At 40.2% G+C, this 24,877-nt stretch overlaps 2 protein-coding genes and 2 pseudogenes across 2 annotated transcripts; 2 read left to right on the top strand and 2 right to left on the bottom strand.

Annotated features, from left to right (window-relative positions):
• Nucleotides 1-2,617: 2,617 nt before the first annotated feature.
• LOC147315358 (uncharacterized) lies at nt 2,618-13,169 on the top strand (annotated as a pseudogene).
• On the bottom strand, nt 5,226-17,365 carry LOC147315357 (protein broad-minded-like). The gene is made up of 7 exons (XM_086262648.1): nt 17,282-17,365; nt 15,754-15,872; nt 14,363-14,482; nt 9,784-14,105; nt 6,968-7,086; nt 5,577-5,696; nt 5,226-5,319 (listed from the first exon to the last, which is right to left on the bottom strand). The coding sequence occupies exons 1-4, from the start codon at nt 17,334-17,336 to the stop codon at nt 13,968-13,970; spliced, it is 432 nt and encodes a 143-aa protein (XP_086118774.1). The 5' UTR covers nt 17,337-17,365; the 3' UTR covers nt 5,226-5,319; nt 5,577-5,696; nt 6,968-7,086; nt 9,784-13,967.
• Nucleotides 17,274-24,538, bottom strand: LOC147315355 (protein broad-minded-like). The gene is made up of 6 exons (XM_086260457.1): nt 24,528-24,538; nt 24,253-24,428; nt 23,250-23,368; nt 21,859-21,978; nt 21,513-21,601; nt 17,274-17,369 (listed from the first exon to the last, which is right to left on the bottom strand). The coding sequence occupies exons 1-6, from the start codon at nt 24,536-24,538 to the stop codon at nt 17,366-17,368; spliced, it is 519 nt and encodes a 172-aa protein (XP_086116583.1). The 3' UTR covers nt 17,274-17,365.
• On the top strand, nt 18,345-20,664 carry LOC147315356 (spastin pseudogene; annotated as a pseudogene).
• Nucleotides 24,539-24,877: the final 339 nt, after the last annotated feature.

The following is a 24,877-nucleotide window of genomic DNA, read 5'->3' as shown; positions in this document are numbered from 1 at the left end:
GTTCTTAAAAACATGTACGTTCTCTGCGGCCCTGAGCTCCTCCGGCAGGCTGTTCCACATACGAGGACCATACCACTGAAAAGCTGCCTCTCCGTGAGTATGTGTCCTGACTTTAGGGACAATCAAAAGGCCAGTACCAGAGGACCTCAGGGTCCGCGAGGGTTCGTATGGTAAAAGCAGATCTGAGAGATAAGAAGGCCCAAGACCATTAAGACATTTAAAAACCAATAAAAGAACTTTAAAATCGATCCTGAAACACACGGGGAGCCAATGCAGCGATTCTAAAACCGGTGTAATGTGGGCCCGCCCTCTGGTCTTCGTCAGCACACGAGCTGCCGAGTTTTGCAAGAGTTGTAAAGTTGAAATATTCTTCTTAGGAAGACCAGAGAGCAGGGCATTACAGTAATCAATGCGACTGGCAATAAAAGCATGCATCAGCATCTCCGTGTTGGCCCGAGAGAGAATAGGGCGGACTCTGGCTATATTTTTTAGATGATAAAATCCAATTTTGGTTACATGTTTAACATGTGGGATAAAACCAAGCTCAGAGTCAAAAATAACACCCAGGTTTTTCACTTGTAGCGAAGGACATAGTGAAAATGCCTCTAATTTAGACAAGAGTTTCTCTCTCTGAGCTTCAGGACCGACAATTAAAACTTCAGTTTTGTCCTGGTTAAGCTGTAAAAAGTTTTCTGCCATCCAAGATCTTATATCCAAGATACAGTTAAAAAGGGCATCCATTGGTCTGGTGTCATCAGGAGACACGGAGATGTACAGCTGCGTGTCATCAGCGTAACTGTGGAAGTTCACTCCATGCCTCCTGATGACACTGCCGAGAGGCAACATATACAAATTAAAAAGTACAGGGCCTAGAACCGACCCTTGAGGCACACCACATGTCATTTTATGGATCTTAGAGGAGCATGTATCCATACTCACCATAAAAGATCTGTCAGAGAGATAGGAAGTGAACCAGTTGTGTACAGCACCAGAGAGGCCCACCATGTGTTTTAGTCTGTTTAAAAGAATAGCGTGGTCTACTGTATCAAAGGCTGCGCTTAGATCCAGCAGCACCAGGACTGAGAGCTTTTGGGCGTCCCAGTTACATCTAAGATCATTTAAAACCTTTAGGAGAGCCGTCTCTGTGCTGTGGTTCACCCTAAATCCAGACTGGAATATCTCCAGGATCTGTCTATCATTGAGAAAATCAGTAATCTGAGTAAAAACAAGTTTTTCTAAGACTTTACTTAAAAATGGTAAGTTGGATACAGGTCTGTAGTTATTAAAATCATTACAATCCAAATTGCTCTTCTTCAGAAGGGGCCTCACCACCGCCGTTTTAAAGGCAGCAGGGAAGACACCCAACTGAAGAGAGCAATTCATCATGTATAAAAGCTCAGCCTCAAAAAATCCATAAAGTGTTTTAAAGAGTGAAGAGGGGATTGGATCTAAAAGACATGTGGTGGGTCTCACTGTGGAGAAAACCTTCTGAAAGTTCTCAGCATTAACCAGGACAAAGCTGTCCAGTGTCTCCTCAGGTACAATCGAGCCCTCAGATGTGTTTACAATCATATCGCGATTAGATAAAATATCAGATCTGATGGCGCTGATCTTTCCCCTGAAGTGGTCTGCAAACTGCTCACAGAGCGAGTCTGTGGGGGTTCTTTGGGAGCTGTTAAAATCAGGGTTAAATAAATGATCTATGGTGGAAAAGAGGACCTTGGGATTATTTTTGTTAATACTGATTATTTTGGCGAAGTATGAATTTCTTGACTTCCTTAATGTATTATTGTACATTTTAAATTGCTCGGAAAATATTTGATGGTTGATATTATTTTTATTTTTCCTCCATCTCCTTTCTGCTGCCCTGCAATTTCTTTTGAGTTTTTTGACTTCTTCGTTTCTCCAGGGTGATGCATGTTTTACGTTAATCTTTTTGGTGGTGAGTGGAGCAACGGAGTCAAGGCTTTTCTTCAGTTTGCTGTTAAAATAACTAAAAATCAAATCGCAGGGTGCAGGTAAAATCACAGGGGGGCATTTGACTAAAACCCTGGTAAAATTTGCAGCCACTGTCACTGCTGTTTAGTTTTCTGTCTTCATTTATGTTGGAAGTGATAAGAAAGCTGTACGTTTTAATTTGTTTCCAAAACCCCGCAGTCAGGACATGCTATATTGTATTTAGATAGAAGCTAGCGAGCTAACTTGCTGCTAACTTCTAACTCATATGTCATAAATTCCATTGTCATGGATGCCTGGATGTTTAACTCAGTTGTTACACCTGGTAGAGCAGAACGCTGATAATTTTATTAAAGATGAAAGACTTAAGACAGTGTTTTAACTCTCAGTAATGCCACAGTGATCATTTGATATATGGACCTGCAGCAGAGTTTAGGCCCAGACACGGCTAGTGACGTCAGACTCAACAATCGGATAGTGATATGAATTACTTTAGAACTCACCGGAGAGAAAATGCCGCGAGCAAACCAACAAAAAGCTGGGGATTGCACGGAACTCGATATCCGCTCGTCTCACCGCTGCAATCCATGCCTGGCGTCTTTGTTTGGTGATATCGGATACATGGGATCCCTCACGTTGCCGCCAGGATGGAAAACGATTAAAAGATTAATCCAGTTTCTTGCCTTCACGATCGTGAGATCTAACATTGCAACCGACTACACACGTACCACCATAGCTGAAGCTGTATCCTTTGTCTGGCCTACTGTGATGGCGGCAGGGGGCGCATTCTAAAATGTCATGTGACAATCTGATTCATGAAGAGTGATGATGTCACAAGGACATGTGATGATGTCACAAGGACATGTGATGATGTCACAAGCACATGCCTTTGAGCCTTTTCTATAAATAGGGGTCAGGAGCAGCAAGTTTTAGTCAGTTTGTTCGCAGCCTTCAAACGTTCGACCAGAGCTATATTTGAAAGTATTTGTAAACCTCTTCAGAGTCACTGTGCACAGGATTAAAAATGTATCCACGAAAATGCCAACAAAGAATAAACAATCTTGCTGCCTCTCCTTCGAGGTCTGGCCAGCCACTCACTTCAAGAGGGAAGCCTGATATGACACGATCCATTGGTGCCTCATCAGTCCAAAGGACATTACAGGAAAACTCCGACCTACATGCAAAAATTAAACAAATTGAAGAAGAGAAGCTTCAACTGGAGGAGAAGTGCAGACAATTGGAAGCACGAAATCAAGAGCTGGAAAAACAACAGCAACGCCAGCCTTACACAAAAATTATTAGTGAGGCCTGGGAAGGAAAGTTTGGTGAAGCACGACAGAAGATTTTGTTCCTGATGAAGGAAAACAAGACAAAGAGTGCTGAATTAAAAGAAACGTCTGCCCAGCTTCAACGCGCGAATGCTACTATTGGGGAGATGCAAAGGGATCTCCAAAACATGGAGCAAAAGAATCAGGCGCTCCAAGGAACGCTTGATGAAGCTATGGAACAAACTGCACAAATCCTCGGACAGAAAAAGGAAGGGGTCACACAAATGCAGGACCAACTCAAAGGCATAAAGAAAAAATACGAAGTGCTGAAAGTCAGGCTGGATGAAACAGAGTGCAAAAAAAAAGAGCTTCTTCAAGAGAAAGAGCAACAGGAAGAAGAAAAAAAACGTATTCTCCAGGACTCAGACAACTTGAAGTGTGAAAACGCTGAAATGCTTGCACAAAAGCAGCAACAAGAGAAAATAAATGAAGACCTGCAGCGTAAGCTTCAAGAAATCACAAGAAGAAATGAGCAGTTAGAAAAGATGCACAAGGAAAAACAACAGCAAAATACAGACAAGTGCAATCTATTAAAAGAAATGGAGCAAAGATGCCAGAAACTTGAGAAGGAAGTTGAAGAAACAACCGATCAGTTGAGAACCCTCATCCTAGAGAAAAAAGTGGTCGTGGAAAAGCTCATGGAAAAGAAGAAAAAACGTTTCCGCTTCTTCTGGAGGAGGGACACTCCTGCTTTTTCTACTTTTTCTATTTTTTCTACTGCTGACGTCACCTCGTCTCCCTCCACCTCTGTTCCATCTTAATTTTCACCTCTCCTCTCCCCTTCTCTCCTAACACTTCTTCCCTCTCTCCTTCATCTTTTTTCACCCCAACCAGTCCCGGCAGTTGACTGCCCCTCGTGAGCCTGGTTCTGCCGGAAGTTTCTGCCCGTTTAAAGGCAGTTTTTCTTCCCCACTGTCGCCTAGTGCTTGCTCAGAGGGGATTGTTGGGGTTTTCTCTTTTCTTTTTTTTTCCCTTCTTATTACCATTTTCCTTTATTTACCGATTTGTTTTGTTTACTTTTCTTTTATGTTGTTTCTTTATTTACTTGTTTAACTTTTTTTCAACTTATGTAATAAACTAATAAACCAATTGAATTTATCCTCTGCGTATTTTACATCTAATCTTTAAAGAATATTTCCAAAACATTTTCAAACATCACGATCTGTCTTTTGTTTGCTTGTTAAAACCCCGTAAATGGTGGAGTAAAAACCCTGTGATATGGTTTAAAACATCAAAATAGACTAAACAACTAGTCTAAAACTAAGAGACACAGGATAAAGTTGGTGTGAAGGTTTCAGTCTGTGAATGAATCTAAGCACCATCACCTTAACTTTAAATTCATCTCTGTTACCCTCTTTGTGACTGAACTCTGACCGTGAGCACCACAGCCACTGCGCACCAGTCACACACACTTTAAATCCATCACAGTAAACCAGTTAGTTTACCTCAGTTTGTTTTGCAGCACATTTCACAACATGCAAAAGCATAATGTGCCATGTACAGACTCAAAATCTGATTTAAAAACATGAGGACTGACCTGTAAGCTTTACATTTACAGTTTATCACATACCACTGAGGTTCTTACCTGTAATTCTAAGCCCTCTTCTTCCTTTTCTGGTTTAAAACATCAAATTAGACTAAACAACTAGTCTAAAACCAAGAGACACTTAAATATTAAGTTAAACCTCTGGGGTTGCCGGACGCGCCGGCGCGTCAAAATCACATGACCAATTTAAGACGACACAGCTACAAGATGCAGCGATTCAGAGGCTGTATCCCAATTCAGGGTCTGCAGCCTTAAAGGCCGCATTTTAAGGCCGATTACGTCACCATGCCAGTCTCCTATTGCCAGAGGCTGAAGTGTGTGTGCAGTCACCAGGTGATAATCTGATATCGTCTACTTCCCCACTGATGTTAAGTAATATGAAAAAAAAAATGAATCCCACCTTAGGCCGAATGTGTGACTCTCTTCGTAGTGGAAGAGAGAATGAATCTTCCCATCCGAATTCACGGCAATCAGTCTGTCAATCAAATCCTGTGGAGTAAAATGAGAGGCTTTGAACAAGAATGCACCGGATAGGGTGCAAAACGAAAACTGTGTGGAAATTTACAATGGGTAAGGTGGAGAACGTATATCAGTCTCAGTGTGAGAGGGTTTATTTGAATGCGTTTGAAGTAAAACAAATGGGTGGGTGGTGTTTGGAGGCCAAATAAAAAGTGCAAACATGCCCTCAGATGGATGACAAAAAAAACCTGCAGTGTGTGGAAAAGAAGAAGAAGAAAAACACTTACAGGTATGGAGGTTGGCATCTCCCTCAGGGTGTATTCGCTTTTGTTGGCCAAAGACTGTCGGCCCAGCAGTTGCCACACCGACTGGGAAGAGGAGAGGAGGTTGACCAAGTACAGGAAGGACTGAAGAGGAAAGTAAATACAGCAGCTGTTAGAGAGAAAAAATGTATTTGCTTTTAAAGACCATTGTGAATGCATTTGTGCACGTCATGGATTGATCAAATCCTAACACATAATAATAATATAACACTATTCAACTACAAACACTACCGATAATATGACAAATAATATCTGTAGTATTCAAAGCAAAACAAAATGTAAAAAGAATTTATGATTGCAAAGATAAAACATGGTTTACCACACTCTCAAAACTGAATAAGACATATATTCTGAGCAGAGTGGTTGAGCAGAAACCTATTGCAGCCTGAAGAATATTAAACTACAGGAAAGCTCCCTGCATTTTTCACTGGGTCTGGTAGAACAGGGAAAACATATCATCAAAAGCATCAAAGGAAAAAAAGAGAGACACTTGCACAAACGAGCTACAACTTAGATTATATTAAACAGCTTCAAAGAAACGTAAAGAAAAAAACAAGATACGATGGATTTTTTTTTCTAAAATAGAAATATCTATACTTTCATGTGTCTTCTGATGTTTCTGTGCATGTGTGAACTTATCTTCATATGTACTACCAAACCTCCTACTGTACTTAGCACAGATTAAAGCAAAGACTCGAGTTAATTCACCAAAGTGCTGGTGTGTGTATATTTAGTTTTCCTTTGACCTCAGCATATATGTATAACCCACTGATAAGGCAGACTTTAAAGTCGCCTGTGGCAGGACACAGTTTACACATCACTGGCTGTCCGTATTCACTTGGCTAGTCTCTCTGAGAGAGATGACTTGGCTGCTGTCAGAGGCCAAGCATCAGACACACACAGACAGGCTCACGCTGGAGCTTGTTGAAGCTTTCCTGAGAGAAATTCTGCCAAAAACATAACTAAAAATGCAGTCTTATGAAAGTAAGGCTTATTTGCCCAGACACCCATAAACCAATCAGCAAAAAGCCTTTCTTGTTAACAAAATCACTATTGCCAGTTTCTTAAATATGAATATTCACAAGTGAATTTTCTACATGGCTGCTGGTATCACAGCAACACATGGACCACTATTCTGAGTCCTGGGTTAATAATAATTGGAATCAATTTAATTTTAATCAATTTAAACACCTTTGTAACCAGTGAGCTAAAAACATGATGGAAAAGCAAAACTTCTAAGAGATCTGTGTCTGTACTATTATGTAGATATCTAAAAATTGGGGCATTGTGGGCTCCAGGAAGTTTCTCCTTCTCCCTCTCTCTCACACACACACGCACGCACATACATACAATACCTTAATGCAACTCCTATCTGTGGGGTCAATGGGAGTTGGTTTGGGACGGACCACTCTGATGTCGTCACTGCTGCACTCAAGAACAGACCATAGCTCTAGTACCAGGGCCCGAATAAAGCCTGAGACAGAACACGGAGAAATTTGTTGTACCAAACATTTATTTGAAATAGCAGCAACTAAAATTATTAACAGTGCTTTAATAAATAAACGACTGACTTTGTTATTGTGTCCAATCTTTTAAAGAAATCTGTCTTTGCATTGCTGGCACCGTTTTGATTGGAGGATTTGAATCTCAGGAAGGAAGGAATTTATAATGCCACTCCCTTTGATCCCATTTAATCTCTTCCCTGTTGCACTTTGGCCTGTCAGTAACTACATTTGAATTTTGCAGCTCAAGCTTGCACATAAAGGCTGGATAAAAACGTTAATGCAATCAAAATGTACGCAGCCCTCGCTGGAAAACTGGGGATACAGTACAGTACATAAATGATGAAGCAAAGACAAAACATTAGTGTCATGGAAGAAGAAATAGTCAGTGCATCACGGGAAGCTCCCAGCAATAAAACCTGCATTTGTATTGACACATAAACCTTAATTTGTGAGCAATTTTCAGTGTATTTCAGTTAAATTAATGAGACAAATATAACAAAAGGGATTTTATACTTAGAAGAAGAATATGAAATTGAAATATTAAACTAAGAAAACTATAAATACTGCAGTTCTAGAGTTACAGATATACAATTAAGCTTTGCATATCAGTGCTGTATAACCCAGGGAATGTACTTTTTTTTTTTTATAATTGAATAGTAATGGAAATCATGAACTGTTTTTCAGAGGTCATAGATCAAATGAGCAGTAGAGTTTTTCTCACAGAATGGTTCTTTCACATAGAAAGCAGTGTGTGCTGCAGGTTTAGCAAATGGCCCATCATTTGTATCTCCAGTGTCTGTTGAAGTGTACAGTATCTGTGTGTGTGCATGACCGTCGGTGCTCTCTGCTCACTCGGGTTCAGAGGTACAGGGAGGAGGCTCAGCAGGAGTAGAGGCAGCTGCTTCATCACAAACATGCCAGGTGCAGGCGGTAAAGGCCCTTTCTGTTTCCTCTCAACCCTCCTGCCAAAGCCATAGAACTCTGCCGAGGTGAACCAGACAACACAATATAGACATTTTTCCCTGTTCCTACATGGAAACACAAGATCAAACGGGCATTTTTTTTTGGCATAAATATGTATATCATATCGGACTCAGTTTGTTCCTGTTATTGTTTTTGCACTGTACTTGTCATCCATTCCAGTGAAACGATGCAGAAGGTTGTAGGTTGTGCAATAGTGCCATCTAGAGGTGAAGTAACATCACACTGCCCGTGCTCTTGTCTCGTCACGGTGTTTGCGTGTTTCTCCCTCTCTGCACACTCATGGGAATGTGCTGTCAGGCAGGACTCAGCGTTATATTCACAATATGTGGAAAATATATTGATATTGAATGTTCAAATATGAGGATATGTATAATGTATAGGTTGACTTTGCTCTACCTACACTTCTGGCAGAGCAGCAGTTGCAATGCGAACACATAATTAAACGGTGTATTTATAGGAACAGATTTCTTGCCTATGGCAGACAAAGTGATTTTAAACGTGTAAAAGGTTTCATTCACAGATGATTTATTACTATCACACCCTGGAGACTTTATAAAGAGCACTGCTGCAAAAGCAGCCTAAACAAACTTGTACAGTAGGTCACGCTGGTTTAGTTTTTCATCAAAATGCTTTTTTTCTTTTACTATTATTTTTGAAAACGTTACAGCACTGGTGGACATTTCCTACCAAATAAGAACTAGACACTACTGTTATGTAGTGGTTAATTGGAAAACTGTTTTATCACGAATTTCTTATTTAGAAATAATTAAAATTTTATTTGATGTTTTTTTTTTTTTTGGATGGATACTGTTATTGCAGTGATGCTGTAATTAAACTGTCTTCACCCCAGTAGAATAATTGCATGACTCCATCACTGAAGTGGAGGGTTTGCTTTGGAGGGGAAACGCACAGTGTCTCTTTAGTAGCATGGTGGTTGGATCCCACATTTGTTTCTTATGTAACATTGTAAATAGCTGCTAAGACAGCATATCTATTGGACAAGCACATATTATACATACTTTGCACGTGCAGTATTTAATAGAAAGCAGTGTGTGCTGCAGGTTTAGCAAATGGCCCATCATTTGTAAGCTCTGTCTGGACTATATCACTTTTTGAGGTCATCCTTCTTTCTGTCAGTCTGCCTTTTTATCGATGGCACAAACATATGTCACATCATGGAACACATGAGTGCTCCACAGCCAGCGCTGCTCAACACAGCAGGGAACTGTTCTTGCGTGGGTAAAGTCATAGGAGAGAATAGGTTTCAGAACGCAGCGGTGCTGTTATAAGCGAAGGGCTGATAAGTAATCAGACTTCTTTTCCCATAACCAGTTGAGTCGCCCCTTCTAGCCAATAGAAAGAATGCAGGATTAAAATATTTGTTCACTAGCTTCATTTTTTGACCTCTTTTGACAAGAGTACGGTATTTCCTGGAGCCTTTTGCATATGGATAAACCTAGTATCAGTATACAACTGATATGTGAATCCATTTATCAAAAAAGAACGCCTCTTCTTACTCTTTCTTACCCAAACAAAAACGGTTTGACAAATACATTTCTCCCTAAGCTGCCTTAAGTCTCCTTTATACCGACAACACAAAAACAACAACAACAACTTATAATATAAGCCTTAAGCATCACAGCTGACAAGTGTTTGTTGTGTCCAAATAACTGCAATAGTACCTGAACTGTGCAGAGCCACAACTCCCGGAGCAGTTGCTGCCACCTGTGTCACCATCACCCCGTAGCCAAACTTCTCGCAGCTGCTCACCTACAGAAAACACACAGAAATCTCATACCCCTAGAAATATTTCAGCCTTTCACTATCACAGTTTTTGGTTATCAGGTAAAAAATGAATGAGAGTTTGGAAAAAGGATGGAAAAGGTTTAGGTCAAATGTAGTACTAATGTATCATAAAGGGAGATGTGTAAGTAAATCTGGGATTCTGGAAAGGCACAACATAATGTAGTTAAACATGCTGTGGAGAATTTAAATTGTAAATTGATATTGGAGTGTGCAGGCCCTTCATTAATTACAACACAATGCCACAACTAAAAATAGACAAAATATAATTACATTCCATAATTAAAGTGTAATGCCAAACTAGAGAAGCAATTACAATGGTGCGTAAACAATGGCAGTAAATTAAGCCCACGGGGGATCAGCTAAGGTTTGCAGCAAGCCTGAGTGTTTGTGTGTTTACAATTTGAATCTTAGACTCAGACCCTGTGACAAGGTCTGTGAAAACCACGTTTTTATGCCTGAAATACTACAGTACTACACTCCCACCAGATGAGCTCATGCAGCCTGTCACGAACCGGGACATACAACCATGACAAAACAGGAGATGCACACACAATTTATTGTGTTATTAATTTAGATCAACTGTGCTAATATAGTATACCAAAATGAAAACAATAACTCAAATTTCAGATATTTGAGGTTGTGCTGAAAATAATGGTGCCAAATAAGGCAAGAAAAACATATTTTAAAGGTGAAATATAGAGGTAAAATCAAAAATAGTCAAGAACGGCCAATTATACCCTGGACCACAGAGGGTTAAATTTGAAAACGGTTTAAAAAAAAACATCCCCATTCTAAAATGTCATGTGACAATCTGATTCATGAAGAGTGATGATGTCACAAGGACATGTGATGATGTCACAAGGACATGTGATGATGTCACAAGCACATGCCTTTGAGCCTTTGAAGTTTTTCTATAAATAGGGGTCAGGAGCAGCAAGTTTTAGTCAGTTTGTTCGCAGCCTTCAAACGTTCGACCAGAGCTATATTTGAAAGTATTTGTAAACCTCTGTAACATCACGCTCCAAAGCCCTGTGACGTTTCTGTGTTCTGTGACGTTGTCCCAAAGAAAGACCTTTAAATGCGATAAATAGCCTAAACGTTTTCGTTTATGACTAGTTTACCGTGTTATGACTGTGAACAGGGGGGAAGTCGCGCAAGAGAAATGTCGACCAAAACAATTGCAAGTAAGCCAAAGTCAGTTCCTAAAAGTCAACCCGCAGGTGTTTCCACCACCATCAGACCCTCCACTTCTGTAAGACCTCCATTAAGAATAACTGATGCAAAGAAAACCGCTCGGGTGGGAAAAACTCAGAATGGAAGACCGGCAGCTGTGAAACAGCCCCCGAAGAGGGATATGAAAAAGAATGTGGACAGTAAACTGGTCAGCTTAATTACAAATGAAATTGTATACAGTGGAGCGACTGTGTCATTTGATGACATCGCAGGGCAGGATCTGGCAAAGCAAGCACTTCAAGAAATTGTCATCCTTCCTGCCTTAAGACCTGATCTCTTTACTGGTCTGAGAGCTCCTGCACGTGGCTTGCTTTTATTTGGCCCACCAGGAAATGGGAAGACCATGCTCGCCAAAGCAGTTGCTGCAGAGTCTAATGCAACATTCTTCAACATCAGTGCTGCTAGTTTGACCTCCAAATATGTGGGAGAAGGCGAGAAGCTCGTACGAGCACTCTTTGCAGTTGCAAGAGAGAGACAGCCCTCAGTAATCTTCATCGATGAAGTGGACGGCTTGCTCTGTCAAAGGAGGGAGGGGGAGCACGACGCCTCTCGCCGTTTAAAAACTGAGTTCCTCATTGAGTTTGACGGGTTGCAGTCAGGAAAGGATGACAGAGTACTTGTAATGGGAGCAACGAACAGGCCCCAGGAGCTCGATGAAGCAATATTAAGGCGCTTTGCAAAAAGAGTATATGTGACCTTACCCGATGAGAAGACAAGATTTACGCTGCTGAAAAATCTTTTGGGAACGCACGGGAGTCCACTGAGCCAAGACGAACTGTCCTGTCTTGCAAAAGTGACTGAAGGATATTCAGGGAGCGATTTGACAGCATTAGCCAAAGATGCTGCACTTGGCCCAATAAGAGAGTTGGCACCAGAACAAGTCCGTGTTATAGCTGCTGCTGAGGTGCGCAACATTAAGATAAAAGACTTTGAGGATTCTCTGAAGCAAATCAAACCAACTGTTAGTCCAGCAACTCTTAACATGTACACCAAATAGAACAAAGATTTTGGTGGTCCTTCTTCAATAAATCCAAATCCAGTCAGGCTGGATGAAACAGAGTGCAAAAATAAAGAGCTTCTTCAAGAGAAAGAGCAACAGGAAAAAGAAAAAAAACGTATTCTCCAGGACTTGGAGAGAAGAAATCTACAACTGAACAAATTAATACAATGAAGGACAGAACACCTGAACTGGAAGGAGAAGTATTGGAAAAACGACGTTCAAAGATGCAGCGTAGGATCAATGAAATGGCGAAAAAACACTCAGAGGTCATTAATGAGATGTTGTTGAACTCAGACAACTTGAAGTGTGAAAACGCTGAAATGCTTGCACAAAAGCAGCAACAAGAGAAAATAAATGAAGACCTGCAGCGTAAGCTTCAAGAAATCACAAGAAGAAATGAGCAGTTAGAAAAGATGCACAAGGAAAAACAACAGCAAAATACAGACAAGTGCAATCTATTAAAAGAAATGGAGCAAAGATGCCAGAAACTTGAGAAGGAAGTTGAAGAAACAACCGATCAGTTGAGAACCCTCATCCTAGAGAAAAAAGTGGTCGTGGAAAAGCTCATGGAAAAGAAGAAAAAACGTTTCCGCTTCTTCTGGAGGAGGGACACTCCTGCTTTTTCTACTCTTTCTATTTTTTCTACTGCTGACGTCACCTCGTCTCCCTCCACCTCTGTTCCATCTTAATTTTCACCTCTCCTCTCCCCTTCTCTCCTAACACTTCTTCCCTCTCTCCTTCATCTTTTTTCACCCCAACCAGTCCCGGCAGTTGACTGCCCCTCGTGAGCCTGGTTCTGCCGGAAGTTTCTGCCCGTTTAAAGGCAGTTTTTCTTCCCCACTGTCGCCTAGTGCTTGCTCAGAGGGGATTGTTGGGGTTTTCTCTTTTCTTTTTTTTCCCCTTCTTATTACCATTTTCCTTTATTTACCGATTTGTTTTGTTTACTTTTCTTTTACGTTGTTTCTTTATTTACTTGTTTAACTTTTTTTCAACTTATGTAATAAACTAATAAACCAATTGAATTTATCCTCTGCGTATTTTACATCTAATCTTTAAAGAATATTTCCAAAACATTTTCAAACATCACGATCTGTCTTTTGTTTGCTTGTTAAAACCCCGTAAATGGTGAAGTAAAAACCCTGTGATATGGTTTAAAACATCAAAATAGACTAAACAACTAGTCTAAAACTAAGAGACACAGGATAAAGTTGGTGTGAAGGTTTCAGTCTGTGAATGAATCTAAGCACCATCACCTTAACTTTAAATTCATCTCTGTTACCCTCTTTGTGACTGAACTCTGACCGTGAGCACCACAGCCACTGCGCACCAGTCACACACACTTTAAATCCATCACAGTAAACCAGTTAGTTTACCTCAGTTTGTTTTGCAGCACATTTCACAACATGCAAAAGCATAATGTGCCATGTACAGACTCAAAATCTGATTTAAAAACATGAGGACTGACCTGTAAGCTTTACATTTACAGTTTATCACATACCACTGAGCAGTTCTTACCTGTAATTCTAAGCCCTCTTCTTCCTTTTCTGGTTTAAAACATCAAATTAGACTAAACAACTAGTCTAAAACCAAGAGACACTTAAATATTAAGTTAAACCTCTGGGGTTGCCGGACGCGCCGGCGCGTCAAAATCACATGACCAATTTAAGACGACACAGCTACAAGATGCAGCGATTCAGAGGCTGTATCCCAATTCAGGGTCTGCAGCCTTAAAGGCCGCATTTTAAGGCCGATTACGTCACCATGCCAGTCTCCTATTGCCAGAGGCTGAAGTGTGTGTGCAGTCACCAGGTGATAATCTGATATCGTCTACTTCCCCACTGATGTTAAGTAATATGAAAAAAATAATGAATCCCACCTTAGGCCGAATGTGTGACTCTCTTCGTAGTGGAAGAGAGAATGAATCTTCCCATCCGAATTCACGGCAATCAGTCTGTCAATCAAATCCTGTGGAGTAAAATGAGAGGCTTTGAACAAGAATGCACCGGATAGGGTGCAAAACGAAAACTGTGTGGAAATTTACAATGGGTAAGGTGGAGAACGTATATCAGTCTCAGTGTGAGAGGGTTTATTTGAATGCGTTTGAAGTAAAACAAATGGGTGGGTGGTGTTTGGAGGCCAAATAAAAAGTGCAAACATGCCCTCAGATGGATGACAAAAAAAAACTGCAGTGTGTGGAAAAGAAGAAGAAGAAAAACACTTACAGGTATGGAGGTTGGCATCTCCCTCAGGGTGTATTCGCTTTTGTTGGCCAAAGACTGTCGGCCCAGCAGTTGCCACACCGACTGGGAAGAGGAGAGGAGGTTGACCAAGTACAGGAAGGACTGAAGAGGAAAGTAAATACAGCAGCTGTTAGAGAGAAAAAATGTATTTGCTTTTAAAGACCATTGTGAATGCATTTGTGCACGTCATGGATTGATCAAATCCTAACACATAATAATAATATAACACTATTCAACTACAAACACTACCGATAATATGACAAATAATATCTGTAGTATTCAAAGCAAAACAAAATGTAAAAAGAATTTATGATTGCAAAGATAAAACATGGTTTACCACACTCTCAAAACTGAATAAGACATATATTCTGAGCAGAGTGGTTGAGCAGAAACCTATTGCAGCCTGAAGAATATTAAACTACAGGAAAGCTCCCTGCATTTTTCACTGGGTCTGGTAGAACAGGGAAAACATATCATCAAAAGCATCAAAGGAAAAAAAGAGAGACACTTGCACAAACGAGCTACAACTTAGATTATATTAAACAGCTTCAAAGAAACGTAAAGAAAAAAACAAGATACGATGGATTTTTTTTTCTAAAATAGAAATATCTATACTTTCATGTGTCTTCTGATGTTTCTGTGCATGTGTGAACTTATCTTCATATGTACTACCAAACCTCCTACTGTACTTAGCACAGATTAAAGCAAAGACTCGAGTTAATTCACCAAAGTGCTGGTGTGTGTATATTTAGTTTTCCTTTGACCTCAGCATATATGTATAACCCACTGATAAGGCAGACTTTAAAGTCGCCTGTGGCAGGACACAGTTTACACATCACTGGCTGTCCGTATTCACTTGGCTAGTCTCTCTGAGAGAGATGACTTGGCTGCTGTCAGAGGCCAAGCATCAGACACACACAGACAGGCTCACGCTGGAGCTTGTTGAAGCTTTCCTGAGAGAAATTCTGCCAAAAACATAACTAAAAATGCAGTCTTATGAAAGTAAGGCTTATTTGCCCAGACACCCATAAACCAATCAGCAAAAAGCCTTTCTTGTTAACAAAATCACTATTGCCAGTTTCTTAAATATGAATATTCACAAGTGAATTTTCTACATGGCTGCTGGTATCACAGCAACACATGGACCACTATTCTGAGTCCTGGGTTAATAATAATTGGAATCAATTTAATTTTAATCAATTTAAACACCTTTGTAACCAGTGAGCTAAAAACATGATGGAAAAGCAAAACTTCTAAGAGATCTGTGTCTGTACTATTATGTAGATATCTAAAAATTGGGGCATTGTGGGCTCCAGGAAGTTTCTCCTTCTCCCTCTCTCTCACACACACACGCACGCACATACATACAATACCTTAATGCAACTCCTATCTGTGGGGTCAATGGGAGTTGGTTTGGGACGGACCACTCTGATGTCGTCACTGCTGCACTCAAGAACAGACCATAGCTCTAGTACCAGGGCCCGAATAAAGCCTGAGACAGAACACGGAGAAATTTGTTGTACCAAACATTTATTTGAAATAGCAGCAACTAAAATTATTAACAGTGCTTTAATAAATAAACGACTGACTTTGTTATTGTGTGCAATCTTTTAAAGAAATCTGTCTTTGCATTGCTGGCACCGTTTTGATTGGAGGATTTGAATCTCAGGAAGGAAGGAATTTATAATGCCACTCCCTTTGATCCCATTTAATCTCTTCCCTGTTGCACTTTGGCCTGTCAGTAACTACATTTGAATTTTGCAGCTCAAGCTTGCACATAAAGGCTGGATAAAAACGTTAATGCAATCAAAATGTACGCAGCCCTCGCTGGAAAACTGGGGATACAGTACAGTACATAAATGATGAAGCAAAGACAAAACATTAGTGTCATGGAAGAAGAAATAGTCAGTGCATCACGGGAAGCTCCCAGCAATAAAACCTGCATTTGTATTGACACATAAACCTTAATTTGTGAGCAATTTTCAGTGTATTTCAGTTAAATTAACGAGACAAATATAACAAAAGGGATTTTATACTTAGAAGAAGAATATGAAATTGAAATATTAAACTAAGAAAACTATAAATACTGCAGTTCTAGAGTTACAGATATACAATTAAGCTTTGCATATCAGTGCTGTATAACCCAGGGAATGTACTTTTTTTATATAATTGAATAGTAATGGAAATCATGAACTGTTTTTCAGAGGTCATAGATCAAATGAGCAGTAGAGTTTTTCTCACAGAATGGTTCTTTCACATAGAAAGCAGTGTGTGCTGCAGGTTTAGCAAATGGCCCATCATTTGTAAGCTCTGTCTGGACTATATCACTTTTTGAGGTCATCCTTCTTTCTGTCAGTCTGCCTTTTTATCGATGGCACAAACATATGTCACATCATGGAACACATGAGTGCTCCACAGCCAGCGCTGCTCAACACAGCAGGGAACTGTTCTTGCGTGGGTAAAGTCATAGGAGAGAATAGGTTTCAGAACGCAGCGGTGCTGTTATAAGCGAAGGGCTGATAAGTAATCAGACTTCTTTTCCCATAACCAGTTGAGTCGCCCCTTCTAGCCAATAGAAAGAATGCAGGATTAAAATATTTGTTCACTAGCTTCATTTTTTGACCTCTTTTGACAAGAGTACGGTATTTCCTGGAGCCTTTTGCATATGGATAAACCTAGTATCAGTATACAACTGATATGTGAATCCATTTATCAAAAAAGAACGCCTCTTCTTACTCTTTCTTACCCAAACAAAAACGGTTTGACAAATACATTTCTCCCTAAGCTGCCTTAAGTCTCCTTTATACCGACAACACAAAAACAACAACAACAACTTATAATATAAGCCTTAAGCATCACAGCTGACAAGTGTTTGTTGTGTCCAAATAACTGCAATAGTACCTGAACTGTGCAGAGCCACAACTCCCGGAGCAGTTGCTGCCACCTGTGTCACCATCACCCCGTAGCCAAACTTCTCGCAGCTGCTCACCTACAGAAAACACACAGAAATCTCATACCCCTAGAAATATTTCAGCCTTTCACTATCACAGTTTTTGGTTATCAGGTAAAAAATGAATGAGAGTTTGGAAAAAGGATGGAAAAGGTTTAGGTCAAATGTAGTACTAATGTATCATAAAGGGAGATGTGTAAGTAAATCTGGGATTCTGGAAAGGCACAACATAATGTAGTTAAACATGCTGTGGAGAATTTAAATTGTAAATTGATATTGGAGTGTGCAGGCCCTTCATTAATTACAACACAATGCCACAACTAAAAATAGACAAAATATAATTACATTCCATAATTAAAGTGTAATGCCAAACTAGAGAAGCAATTACAATGGTGCGTAAACAATGGCAGTAAATTAAGCCCACGGGGGATCAGCTAAGGTTTGCAGCAAGCCTGAGTGTTTGTGTGTTTACAATTTGAATCTTAGACTCAGACCCTGTGACAAGGTCTGTGAAAACCACGTTTTTATGCCTGAAATACTACAGTACTACACTCCCACCAGATGAGCTCATGCAGCCTGTCACGAACCGGGACATACAACCATGACAAAACAGGAGATGCACACACAATTTATTGTGTTATTAATTTAGATCAACTGTGCTAATATAGTATACCAAAATGAAAACAATAACTCAAATTTCAGATATTTGAGGTTGTGCTGAAAATAATGGTGCCAAATAAGGCAAGAAAAACATATTTTAAAGGTGAAATATAGAGGTAAAATCAAAAATAGTCAAGAACGGCCAATTATACCCTGGACCACAGAGGGTTAAATTTGAAAACGGTTTAAAAAAAAACATCCCCATTCTAAAATGTCATGTGACAATCTGATTCATGAAGAGTGATGATGTCACAAGGACATGTGATGATGTCACAAGGACATGTGATGATGTCACAAGCACATGCCTTTGAGCCTTTGAAGTTTTTCTATAAATAGGGGTCAGGAGCAGCAAGTTTTAGTCAGTTTGTTCGCAGCCTTCAAACGTTCGACCAGAGCTATATTTGAAAGTATTTGTAAACCTCTGTAACATCACGCTCCAAAGCCCTGTGACGTTTCTGTGTTCTGTGACGTTGTCCCAAAGAAAGACCTTTAAATGCGATAAATAGCCTAAACGTTTTCGTTTATGACTAGTTTACCGTGTTATGACTGTGAACAGGGGGGAAGTCGCGCAAGAGAAATGTCGACCAAAACAATTGCAAGTAAGCCAAAGTCAGTTCCTAAAAGTCAACCCGCAGGTGTTTCCACCACCATCAGACCCTCCACTTCTGTAAGACCTCCATTAAGAATAACTGATGCAAAGAAAACCGCTCGGGTGGGAAAAACTCAGAATGGAAGACCGGCAGCTGTGAAACAGCCCCCGAAGAGGGATATGAAAAAGAATGTGGACAGTAAACTGGTCAGCTTAATTACAAATGAAATTGTATACAGTGGAGCGACTGTGTCATTTGATGACATCGCAGGGCAGGATCTGGCAAAGCAAGCACTTCAAGAAATTGTCATCCTTCCTGCCTTAAGACCTGATCTCTTTACTGGTCTGAGAGCTCCTGCACGTGGCTTGCTTTTATTTGGCCCACCAGGAAATGGGAAGACCATGCTCGCCAAAGCAGTTGCTGCAGAGTCTAATGCAACATTCTTCAACATCAGTGCTGCTAGTTTGACCTCCAAATATGTGGGAGAAGGCGAGAAGCTCGTACGAGCACTCTTTGCAGTTGCAAGAGAGAGACAGCCCTCAGTAATCTTCATCGATGAAGTGGACGGCTTGCTCTGTCAAAGGAGGGAGGGGGAGCACGACGCCTCTCGCCGTTTAAAAACTGAGTTCCTCATTGAGTTTGACGGGTTGCAGTCAGGAAAGGATGACAGAGTACTTGTAATGGGAGCAACGAACAGGCCCCAGGAGCTCGATGAAGCAATATTAAGGCGCTTTGCAAAAAGAGTATATGTGACCTTACCCGATGAGAAGACAAGATTTACGCTGCTGAAAAATCTTTTGGGAACGCACGGGAGTCCACTGAGCCAAGACGAACTGTCCTGTCTTGCAAAAGTGACTGAAGGATATTCAGGGAGCGATTTGACAGCATTAGCCAAAGATGCTGCACTTGGCCCAATAAGAGAGTTGGCACCAGAACAAGTCCGTGTTATAGCTGCTGCTGAGGTGCGCAACATTAAGATGAAAGACTTTGAGGATTCTCTGAAGCAAATCAAACCAACTGTTAGTCCAGCAACTCTTAACATGTACACCAAATAGAACAAAGATTTTGGTGGTCCTTCTTCAATAAATCCAAATCCAGTCAGGCTGGATGAAACAGAGTGCAAAAATAAAGAGCTTCTTCAAGAGAAAGAGCAACAGGAAAAAGAAAAAAAACGTATTCTCCAGGACTTGGAGAGAAGAAATCTACAACTGAACAAATTAATACAATGAAGGACAGAACACCTGAACTGGAAGGAGAAGTATTGGAAAAACGACGTTCAAAGATGCAGCGTAGGATCAATGAAATGGCGAAAAAACACTCAGAGGTCATTAATGAGATGTTGTTGAACTCAGACAACTTGAAGTGTGAAAACGCTGAAATGCTTGCACAAAAGCAGCAACAAGAGAAAATAAATGAAGACCTGCAGCGTAAGCTTCAAGAAATCACAAGAAGAAATGAGCAGTTAGAAAAGATGCACAAGGAAAAACAACAGCAAAATACAGACAAGTGCAATCTATTAAAAGAAATGGAGCAAAGATGCCAGAAACTTGAGAAGGAAGTTGAAGAAACAACCGATCAGTTGAGAACCCTCATCCTAGAGAAAAAAGTGGTCGTGGAAAAGCTCATGGAAAAGAAGAAAAAACGTTTCCGCTTCTTCTGGAGGAGGGACACTCCTGCTTTTTCTACTTTTTCTATTTTTTCTACTGCTGACGTCACCTCGTCTCCCTCCACCTCTGTTCCATCTTAATTTTCACCTCTCCTCTCCCCTTCTCTCCTAACACTTCTTCCCTCTCTCCTTCATCTTTTTTCACCCCAACCAGTCCCGGCAGTTGACTGCCCCTCGTGAGCCTGGTTCTGCCGGAAGTTTCTGCCCGTTTAAAGGCAGTTTTTCTTCCCCACTGTCGCCTAGTGCTTGCTCAGAGGGGATTGTTGGGGTTTTCTCTTTTCTTTTTTTTTCCCTTCTTATTACCATTTTCCTTTATTTACCGATTTGTTTTGTTTACTTTTCTTTTATGTTGTTTCTTTATTTACTTGTTTAACTTTTTTTCAACTTATGTAATAAACTAATAAACCAATTGAATTTATCCTCTGCGTATTTTACATCTAATCTTTAAAGAATATTTCCAAAACATTTTCAAACATCACGATCTGTCTTTTGTTTGCTTGTTAAAACCCCGTAAATGGTGGAGTAAAAACCCTGTGATATGGTTTAAAACATCAAAATAGACTAAACAACTAGTCTAAAACTAAGAGACACAGGATAAAGTTGGTGTGAAGGTTTCAGTCTGTGAATGAATCTAAGCACCATCACCTTAACTTTAAATTCATCTCTGTTACCCTCTTTGTGACTGAACTCTGACCGTGAGCACCACAGCCACTGCGCACCAGTCACACACACTTTAAATCCATCACAGTAAACCAGTTAGTTTACCTCAGTTTGTTTTGCAGCACATTTCACAACATGCAAAAGCATAATGTGCCATGTACAGACTCAAAATCTGATTTAAAAACATGAGGACTGACCTGTAAGCTTTACATTTACAGTTTATCACATACCACTGAGGTTCTTACCTGTAATTCTAAGCCCTCTTCTTCCTTTTCTGGTTTAAAACATCAAATTAGACTAAACAACTAGTCTAAAACCAAGAGACACTTAAATATTAAGTTAAACCTCTGGGGTTGCCGGACGCGCCGGCGCGTCAAAATCACATGACCAATTTAAGACGACACAGCTACAAGATGCAGCGATTCAGAGGCTGTATCCCAATTCAGGGTCTGCAGCCTTAAAGGCCGCATTTTAAGGCCGATTACGTCACCATGCCAGTCTCCTATTGCCAGAGGCTGAAGTGTGTGTGCAGTCACCAGGTGATAATCTGATATCGTCTACTTCCCCACTGATGTTAAGTAATATGAAAAAAATAATGAATCCCACCTTAGGCCGAATGTGTGACTCTCTTCGTAGTGGAAGAGAGAATGAATCTTCCCATCCGAATTCACGGCAATCAGTCTGTCAATCAAATCCTGTGGAGTAAAATGAGAGGCTTTGAACAAGAATGCACCGGATAGGGTGCAAAACGAAAACTGTGTGGAAATTTACAATGGGTAAGGTGGAGAACGTATATCAGTCTCAGTGTGAGAGGGTTTATTTGAATGCGTTTGAAGTAAAACAAATGGGTGGGTGGTGTTTGGAGGCCAAATAAAAAGTGCAAACATGCCCTCAGATGGATGACAAAAAAAAACTGCAGTGTGTGGAAAAGAAGAAGAAGAAAAACACTTACAGGTATGGAGGTTGGCATCTCCCTCAGGGTGTATTCGCTTTTGTTGGCCAAAGACTGTCGGCCCAGCAGTTGCCACACCGACTGGGAAGAGGAGAGGAGGTTGACCAAGTACAGGAAGGACTGAAGAGGAAAGTAAATACAGCAGCTGTTAGAGAGAAAAAATGTATTTGCTTTTAAAGACCATTGTGAATGCATTTGTGCACGTCATGGATTGATCAAATCCTAACACATAATAATAATATAACACTATTCAACTACAAACACTACCGATAATATGACAAATAATATCTGTAGTATTCAAAGCAAAACAAAATGTAAAAAGAATTTATGATTGCAAAGGTAAAACATGGTTTACCACACTCTCAAAACTGAATAAGACATATATTCTGAGCAGAGTGGTTGAGCAGAAACCTATTGCAGCCTGAAGAATATTAAACTACAGGAAAGCTCCCTGCATTTTTCACTGGGTCTGGTAGAACAGGGAAAACATATCATCAAAAGCATCAAAGGAAAAAAAGAGAGACACTTGCACAAACGAGCTACAACTTAGATTATATTAAACAGCTTCAAAGAAACGTAAAGAAAAAAACAAGATACGATGGATTTTTTTTTCTAAAATAGAAATATCTATACTTTCATGTGTCTTCTGATGTTTCTGTGCATGTGTGAACTTATCTTCATATGTACTACCAAACCTCCTACTGTACTTAGCACAGATTAAAGCAAAGACTCGAGTTAATTCACCAAAGTGCTGGTGTGTGTATATTTAGTTTTCCTTTGACCTCAGCATATATGTATAACCCACTGATAAGGCAGACTTTAAAGTCGCCTGTGGCAGGACACAGTTTACACATCACTGGCTGTCCGTATTCACTTGGCTAGTCTCTCTGAGAGAGATGACTTGGCTGCTGTCAGAGGCCAAGCATCAGACACACACAGACAGGCTCACGCTGGAGCTTGTTGAAGCTTTCCTGAGAGAAATTCTGCCAAAAACATAACTAAAAATGCAGTCTTATGAAAGTAAGGCTTATTTGCCCAGACACCCATAAACCAATCAGCAAAAAGCCTTTCTTGTTAACAAAATCACTATTGCCAGTTTCTTAAATATGAATATTCACAAGTGAATTTTCTACATGGCTGCTGGTATCACAGCAACACATGGACCACTATTCTGAGTCCTGGGTTAATAATAATTGGAATCAATTTAATTTTAATCAATTTAAACACCTTTGTAACCAGTGAGCTAAAAACATGATGGAAAAGCAAAACTTCTAAGAGATCTGTGTCTGTACTATTATGTAGATATCTAAAAATTGGGGCACTGTGGGCTCCAGGAAGTTTCTCCTTCTCCCTCTCTCACACACACACACGCACGCACATACATACAATACCTTAATGCAACTCCTATCTGTGGGGTCAATGGGAGTTGGTTTGGGACGGACCACTCTGATGTCGTCACTGCTGCACTCAAGAACAGACCATAGCTCTAGTACCAGGGCCCGAATAAAGCCTGAGACAGAACACGGAGAAATTTGTTGTACCAAACATTTATTTGAAATAGCAGCAACTAAAATTATTAACAGTGCTTTAATAAATAAACGACTGACTTTGTTATTGTGTCCAATCTTTTAAAGAAATCTGTCTTTGCATTGCTGGCACCGTTTTGATTGGAGGATTTGAATCTCAGGAAGGAAGGAATTTATAATGCCACTCCCTTTGATCCCATTTAATCTCTTCCCTGTTGCACTTTGGCCTGTCAGTAACTACATTTGAATTTTGCAGCTCAAGCTTGCACATAAAGGCTGGATAAAAACGTTAATGCAATCAAAATGTACGCAGCCCTCGCTGGAAAACTGGGGATACAGTACAGTACATAAATGATGAAGCAAAGACAAAACATTAGTGTCATGGAAGAAGAAATAGTCAGTGCATCACGGGAAGCTCCCAGCAATAAAACCTGCATTTGTATTGACACATAAACCTTAATTTGTGAGCAATTTTCAGTGTATTTCAGTTAAATTAACGAGACAAATATAACAAAAGGGATTTTATACTTAGAAGAAGAATATGAAATTGAAATATTAAACTAAGAAAACTATAAATACTGCAGTTCTAGAGTTACAGATATACAATTAAGCTTTGCATATCAGTGCTGTATAACCCAGGGAATGTACTTTTTTTTTTTTTATAATTGAATAGTAATGGAAATCATGAACTGTTTTTCAGAGGTCATAGATCAAATGAGCAGTAGAGTTTTTCTCACAGAATGGTTCTTTCACATAGAAAGCAGTGTGTGCTGCAGGTTTAGCAAATGGCCCATCATTTGTATCTCCAGTGTCTGTTGAAGTGTACAGTATCTGTGTGTGTGCATGACCGTCGGTGCTCTCTGCTCACTCGGGTTCAGAGGTACAGGGAGGAGGCTCAGCAGGAGTAGAGGCAGCTGCTTCATCACAAACATGCCAGGTGCAGGCGGTAAAGGCCCTTTCTGTTTCCTCTCAACCCTCCTGCCAAAGCCATAGAACTCTGCCGAGGTGAACCAGACAACACAATATAGACATTTTTCCCTGTTCCTACATGGAAACACAAGATCAAACGGGCATTTTTTTTTGGCATAAATATGTATATCATATCGGACTCAGTTTGTTCCTGTTATTGTTTTTGCACTGTACTTGTCATCCATTCCAGTGAAACGATGCAGAAGGTTGTAGGTTGTGCAATAGTGCCATCTAGAGGTGAAGTAACATCACACTGCCCGTGCTCTTGTCTCGTCACGGTGTTTGCGTGTTTCTCCCTCTCTGCACACTCATGGGAATGTGCTGTCAGGCAGGACTCAGCGTTATATTCACAATATGTGGAAAATATATTGATATTGAATGTTCAAATATGAGGATATGTATAATGTATAGGTTGACTTTGCTCTACCTACACTTCTGGCAGAGCAGCAGTTGCAATGCGAACACATAATTAAACGGTGTATTTATAGGAACAGATTTCTTGCCTATGGCAGACAAAGTGATTT

The sequence above is a fragment of the Aulonocara sp. 'chitande type north' Nkhata Bay genome, linkage group LG14 (genome assembly GCF_057382095.1).
Source record: "Aulonocara sp. 'chitande type north' Nkhata Bay isolate Kocher_YH1m ecotype deep benthic linkage group LG14, A_spYH_male_GT1.1, whole genome shotgun sequence".
Taxonomy (NCBI): domain Eukaryota; kingdom Metazoa; phylum Chordata; class Actinopteri; order Cichliformes; family Cichlidae; genus Aulonocara; species Aulonocara sp. 'chitande type north' Nkhata Bay.
The sequence above is the reverse complement of the archived record's forward strand: the minus strand, read 5'-3'. Positions and strand labels throughout refer to the sequence as shown.

What these genes read in the sequence shown, in the direction of transcription:
- LOC147315357 (XM_086262648.1), bottom strand. Translation starts at nt 17,336, where the DNA reads ATGGTGACACAGGTGGCAGCAACTGCTCCGGGAGTTGTGGCTCTGCAC. An exon ending in TGTGGCTCTGCACAGTTCAG is followed by an intron (nt 15,873 to 17,281) that starts GTACTATTGCAG and finishes GTTCTGTCTCAG; the next exon opens with GCTTTATTCGGGCCCTGGTA. An exon ending in CAGATAGGAGTTGCATTAAG is followed by an intron (nt 14,483 to 15,753) that starts GTATTGTATGTA and finishes TTTCCTCTTCAG; the next exon opens with TCCTTCCTGTACTTGGTCAA.
- LOC147315355 (XM_086260457.1), bottom strand. An exon ending in CCCTGTACCTCTGAACCCGA is followed by an intron (nt 23,369 to 24,252) that starts GTGAGCAGAGAG and finishes GTTCTGTCTCAG; the next exon opens with GCTTTATTCGGGCCCTGGTA. An exon ending in AGATGCCAACCTCCATACCT is followed by an intron (nt 21,602 to 21,858) that starts GTAAGTGTTTTT and finishes TTTACTCCACAG; the next exon opens with GATTTGATTGACAGACTGAT.